The 6,122-nt window shown below is 32.4% G+C and overlaps 1 protein-coding gene across 1 annotated transcript; it reads left to right on the plus strand.

The window, feature by feature from the left end:
* Nucleotides 1-4,521: 4,521 nt before the first annotated feature.
* On the plus strand, nucleotides 4,522-5,909 carry LOC148581738 (uncharacterized). Its single transcript, XM_088493396.1, has 3 exons — nucleotides 4,522-4,615; nucleotides 4,827-4,889; nucleotides 5,053-5,909. The coding sequence occupies exons 1-3, from the start codon at nucleotides 4,522-4,524 to the stop codon at nucleotides 5,907-5,909; spliced, it is 1,014 nt and encodes a 337-aa protein (XP_088349522.1).
* Nucleotides 5,910-6,122: the final 213 nt, after the last annotated feature.

The raw sequence follows: 6,122 nt of genomic DNA on the forward strand, positions 1-6,122 counted from the left end.
AGTGGCATGTCAGGAGGTTTCCGCTGATGGGATTGGGTTCTTTGGACTCGTAACGACGAGATGAAGGCAATGTTATGGTCTGTGACGAAGTACAACGTCGAAAAAGTGATCGAAAAACAAGAACAAAACACTGCAAGAATAGAACAAACGGCTATGAACTAATTTTCTAAGGAGAAAAAAAAAAACCCTATGTTCTTGATATTATGTTAGAAACAGGAGAGTAAACTGAAAAAAGCATTGTGTATTATTGAGTGGATTGATCAACGATACAATATACAAAGATATATATATATATATATGCTAGAAGAATTAAAATAATAAAAATTTAATATCCTATAATAAATATAGATATGTATAAATAAATCTAATTGATGTTAATTGATCGCAATTATAGTCCAAATCTCTAACAGATACAATAAAATTTTAAAAAACTTATATTACTTTTGGTATTAAATAAAAAAGAAAATAAAAACAAGCCATATCTTCATATCGTGTCTAATTTATGTTTGGAAAATTATCCCGTGTTCCATGTACGAAACTGGAATTTTGATGTTCCATTGTATAATCAATTTGTCTACTGCCGTTTGTCATGTGGTGAGGTACTAATTGACGATATTATTCCTATGTTAAGAAAGAATTTGTCGTAAATGACCTGCTGAAAAAGATGTATGTTAATTGCGAGCTATTAACTTAAAAAAAGTGAAAAAAAGTTACTTGACTAACTATTTGACCTCAAGTAATCTGAGAACTAGTCTAACAATTAAGTATTTTTTGTAAAAAATATTTGTTTATATATATTTTTTTGGTTGTCGATACTCTTTTATATCTAAAGATGTTTAATTATATTATAAATTAAATTTAATTTTATTTAAAAATATTAAAATATCACAGAGTTTATTTTAATAAATTAAATAATTTTTTATTATTAATTTTAGAAAGATTAAAGTGTCCTTTAAATAATAATTTTAAAATTACTAAAATATCTTTGTCGGATTAATTAATTTTTTTATTTGTTAACAATGAGAAAATTTAATTCAATATTAAAATACTAAATTATCTATAATTAATTTTTTAAATACCAAAATAAATTTTTAGGATTAATCTTAAAATAATTAAAATAAAAGATTAATTAATTGTATTATAAATTGTAGATTTAATCTTTTAAAACGACTAAGATATGCTATAGGATAAAATATTCTTTTTGCTCATTTTAAATGACTAAAGTACCCTCCTTAAAACTAAAAAAAAATTAGGATTAATTTTGAAAAAACTAAAATTCTCTTTAAGTTTAAAGATGTTTAATTGTATCAAAAATTAAAATTAAATTTAATTATAAAAAGACTAAAATTTTTGTATAGTTCATTTCAAGAGATTAAAAGATTTTTTTAACATTAATTTTAAAAAGAAAACTCTTATAGCTCATATTTGAAGTACTAAAATATCTTTTAACCATTATTTTTTCAAAAAGACTAAATTACCCATAAAGGATTAATTAAGATTGTTTGATTATATTAAAAATTAAAAACTTTAATTTAATATTAAAAAGATTCAAGTACTCTTATATTTACTTTTTTAAAAAATAAGATAACTTTTAAATATTAATCTTTAAAAGGCTAAAAAACTCTTTTATAGAAAAGTCGTTTAACTATATTAGAAATTATTAATTTTTTTTTTTTTTTTGGTTTCCTACGGTATCCCCCAACCCGGCAGGTCAAGGACTAATCCGTCGCGATACTGAGCTCCATTTAAGGGTTTGCCGCTGGCCAATGGGTTGCTGCATGCACAAGGCGGGATTCGAACCCCCGACACTTGCTTAAGGGGACTAGTGAGCTAACCACTAGACCAACCCAACTTGGTTTAGAAATTATTAATTTAAAAGAACATAATAACCTTTTGAACGTTAATTTGAAAGAGACTTAAAAAAATCATTAAGAAATTAATTTATATTGTTTGATTGTATGAGAAAGTGAAAATTTGAATTTAATTTTAAAATACTAAAATGCCCTTTTAGTTTATTTTACATAATGTTCATTGTTAGCATCACCACCTTTTTTCTACTATGCTAACATCAGTACATCACTGTCAATCCTAATCTTAATTTTTAATTTTATACAGTTCATAGTTCATAGTTTGTGTCTTTTTTTTAGCTTACTTTTAATTCAATCACATTAAAATTGTATAACCAATTATTTTACATACTAAAAGGTAGTATTATATGACATAAATTTTTTTTTAAATTACAATAATGACCATTGATCCAACCACACTCAATAATATATGATGTGCTTATTTATAAATTTATTATGCAATAATATAAAAAAAAGCAACTATTTTAAAATTACATCTATATTAGCATATAGAGAATAGCATCTATAATTCTATATAATCAATATAATATTAGTTTAATAATTTTTTAAATTAAATTGTCTAATTTTATTAAAAAAAATAATAGTATAAAGAATGTTAATTTATATCAATGATTTGAATTTTAATATTATATATCATATTTAGAGAAATAATTGGTTATATTTAATTAAGATCACGTCAATATTGATAATAAAACAGGGAGTATATAGAATTAAATAATATTATTTTGCTATTGTTTAATTCTATATATTATTTATGTCCATTGTTTAAATATTATTAATATTGTTTAAATATTTAACAATATTGTTTAAATAATATTGTTTATATTGTTTAAATAATTTATATTGTTTAATTCTATATATTAAATAATATTGTTTAAATATTTAACAATGGACATAAAGCTCAACAAGCCGGGAGAAATGGGATATAAGAAAGATTGCTTAAACGTGGTGAGAAAGTTAATAAGTGACAAGGAAATAAATTTCAAAACTTGCAAAAATGCTTTACTGGGAATGTGGAGAAACCCTCAAGGAGTGGCAGTTACAGACATTGGAAGGAAGAAGATACTATTCAGCTTCAAAGACAGAAAGAAAGGGTTGCAGATCATTCAGAACGGACCATAGAATGTCAAAGGCAATATGATTAATCTCAGGTTGTGGAGGGAGGGCGAGTCTGTTTTTGAAGTTGACCATGACTTCATGAAATTTTGGATTCAAGTGCATGGCATCCCACTTGAATTCATGGAGAAAGAAACTGCTAGGCTTATCGGAGAAATGTTAGGAGTCTTAGTCGAAGCTGAAGAACCAAAGACAGATGGAGTCCTTAAAAAGCCATATCTGAGAATTAGGGTGAGCATCAACATCACAAAGGCATTACCTACAGGATTCTAGTTAGATAGAGAGAGTCTGCCTCCACTGTGGATTTTTTTCAAGTATGAGAGGCTGCCGGACAGCTACTGCTTCAACTGTGGTATACTAGGGCATGAGAAGAAGTCATGCAAGAATCCAACAGCTATGGCATGCTGGGATCCTACAAAGAAGAAATATGCACCGGGACTGGGAGCAAGTCAGGGTCGAACAGGATCAACCATGGGAGGAGGCACCCCAAAACAAGGAGGACGGAGTCAGGATGGGGAGATGCAGGCACGTGAACAAATGAACCCTGAGAGAGAGAGTAGCGATGAACGAAGCTCTGAAGAGAGTAGGATGAGGGCAGAAAGAGTTTCGCAGCAGAAAATGTGGGAGGAAAGTGTCTGAAAAAACCAAATAAAGAGAGAAGAAGAGATGGCAGATGTAGAGGAGCAGGTGGAAGAAGTACTAACCCTGATTTTCAGGAAGAGGGGGATACGCATCATGACCTAGAAGCAGCCTATAAAATTAGCAATCTGATTAAAGAGATAAGAGAGAGGAAGAATGAATGGGCCAATATCAAAAAGGCCCAGATGCAAGAAAGGAGGAATCAGGAAAAGGAATCAGACAGAATTGGTCAAGCAAGGGATATTCGGCCCAATACAGGGGCTTTACATCAGCAAGCAAGGAATGCTGGAATAAGTGGGCTGAATAAGTACACAATTGAAGGAGAAGAAGTGAACAGCTATAAAACAGAAGACTGGAGAATGGGCCCAGGAAAAAAAGAAAAAGAAACTATAGGCCAGGAATTAAAAAGGCTTATATTAGCAAGGAAGTGGGACAAACAGGAGTGTGTAGCCAAAACAGAGAAAAAAGAGAAACAAAATTTTCTGCCGGGGGAAACAGAGGAGAATGCTACTGGAATACTATTCAAAGAAGATCAGAAGGCAGAACATAAAGGAGAGTGCCAAAAAGCAAAGCCAGGGGAGAATATCTATTATGTTGAGTTAGCAAGTGATGAAGATGAAGAAAAGGAAACGGAAGCACAGACAGATTGGGAAACGCGACTTGCAAAGAAATTGGAACTGAATCTGAATTTGAAGAGGAAACGAGAAACAAAACAGATTCCAATGCTAACTTATAGAGAGAGACAGGAGGAATAAGAGGATAGAGAATCCAAAAAAACAAAGAACAGCATCAACTCTAATGGTTCAGGGGAGTATCAGTTAGCTAGGCTTGTTACTTGTCAGATTATTGGAATGCAAAAGGCTGAGGAGGCGGGCCTTATCAAGCCCCAACCTCAGCCATGAGTATCATCAGTTGGAATTGTCGGGGAATAGCGGCTGCCCCGACAATTTCTGAGTTGTATAACCTTTGTAAAAAAGTAAAGCCGCTTATAGGTTTTTTTTAATGGAAACCAGGGCCAGTCAAGAAAGAATGAGTAGGATAAGAAGAAGGCTGAATTTTGATAAGTTGTTTTGTGTAGAACCCCAGGGCTTGTCCGGTGGGCTATGTTTGCTATGGAAATCCAACATTAATATTGATGTTTATAAGTGGTGTGATAATTATATCAAAGCAAGTATTAATATCAATAATGTTATGAATTGGCAGGGTATTTTCGTGTATGGCAACCCAGTTTTCCAAAAGCGAAGGAAACTCTAGCGGGAGCTTACGGTAAGTAATAGAAACAGGGAAGAACCTCAAGCTGTTTTGGGGGATTTCAATGATATCCTAAGTCAAGACGAAAAGGTAGGCCTTCATCCTCAACCAAAAATTTATTTGGATTCCTTCAGAAAATTTGTAGATGATAATGGTTTAATAGATATTGACCTTAAAGGAAGTAGGTTCACATGGTACAGCAACCCAAGAAACAACTTTGTCACTAGGGAAAGACTAGATAGGGTATTAGTGAATTGGAAATGGCTGAGTTTACATCAGAATGTTGTTCTAAAAGCTGCTCCGGCCATAAGTTTGGATCATTGTGCTTTAATTTTGGAAACACAACCGAAACTTTGGATAAAAAAAGAATTCAGGTTTGAGGCCTTTTGGACAGAACATGAGGAGTGCAAAGAGGTTATTAGGAGGAGTTGGCAGCAGCATGATGGAAATAGAAACTGTTGGAATCAATTCATCAGAAAGAGGGGTAGATGCATAAGAGAATTGACGGAGTGGAGCAGAAGAAAGTTCAAAAGAGCAGACAAAGAAATAGAAAAAAAGAAGAATGAGCAACTTCAAATACAAAAGAGCGATATGACGGACAGAGATAAAAAAAGAGAAAAAGAACTGAAGAACCAGATAAATGATCTTTGGAAGCAAGAAGAAAAATACTGGGGGCAAAGATCAAGGTTGAAATGGCTTAAATGGGGAGACAAAAACACAGCCTTCTTTCATGCAACAACCATACAGAGAAGAATGCGAAATAGAATTGACAAACTGAAAGATGAGGCTAGACATTGGATACAGGGAGAAGCAGACATTATGAGACTAGTAGAAACACATTTTGCCAAGTTGTTCACTTCGGAAGGGGATAGGAACATGGAAGACTGCTTAAAACATATACCTATGAGGGTCACGAGTAAGATGAATGATGACCTAATGGCAAAGATCAAAGATGAGGAAATTAAGGAAGCAGTCTTTGGCATGGGAAGCTTAAAAGCCCCGGGTCCTGATGGGTTAAATGGACTTTTCTTCTAACAGCATTGGGATATTCTGAATAAAGAAGTGTGTGGTATGGTGAGGCAGATTTTTGAAGAAGGCAGCTTACCAGAGGACTTAGGAGAAACAACTGTGGTTTTAATTCCAAAGGTAAGGCAACCGGAGAGTCTAAATCAACTCAGACCCATCAGCTGCTGTAACTTCATATACAAGATTGTAACAAGGGTCTTGGTCAAAAGATTGAGGAAAGTG

This window comes from Arachis ipaensis, chromosome B10 (genome assembly GCF_059453495.1).
Source record: "Arachis ipaensis isolate K30076 ecotype BB chromosome B10, ASM5945349v1, whole genome shotgun sequence".
Lineage (NCBI taxonomy): Eukaryota > Viridiplantae > Streptophyta > Magnoliopsida > Fabales > Fabaceae > Arachis > Arachis ipaensis.

Excerpts from the sequence above, each read along its gene's own strand:
- LOC148581738 (XM_088493396.1), top strand. The coding sequence starts at position 4,522 with ATGAGTATCATCAGTTGGAATTGTCGGGGAATAGCGGCTGCCCCGACA. Across the intron at positions 4,616-4,826 it reads AAAAGTAAAGCCGCTTATAG|GGTATTTTCGTGTATGGCAA; the intron begins GTTTTTTTTAAT and ends ATGAATTGGCAG. Across the intron at positions 4,890-5,052 it reads AACTCTAGCGGGAGCTTACG|GAAGTAGGTTCACATGGTAC; the intron begins GTAAGTAATAGA and ends TTGACCTTAAAG.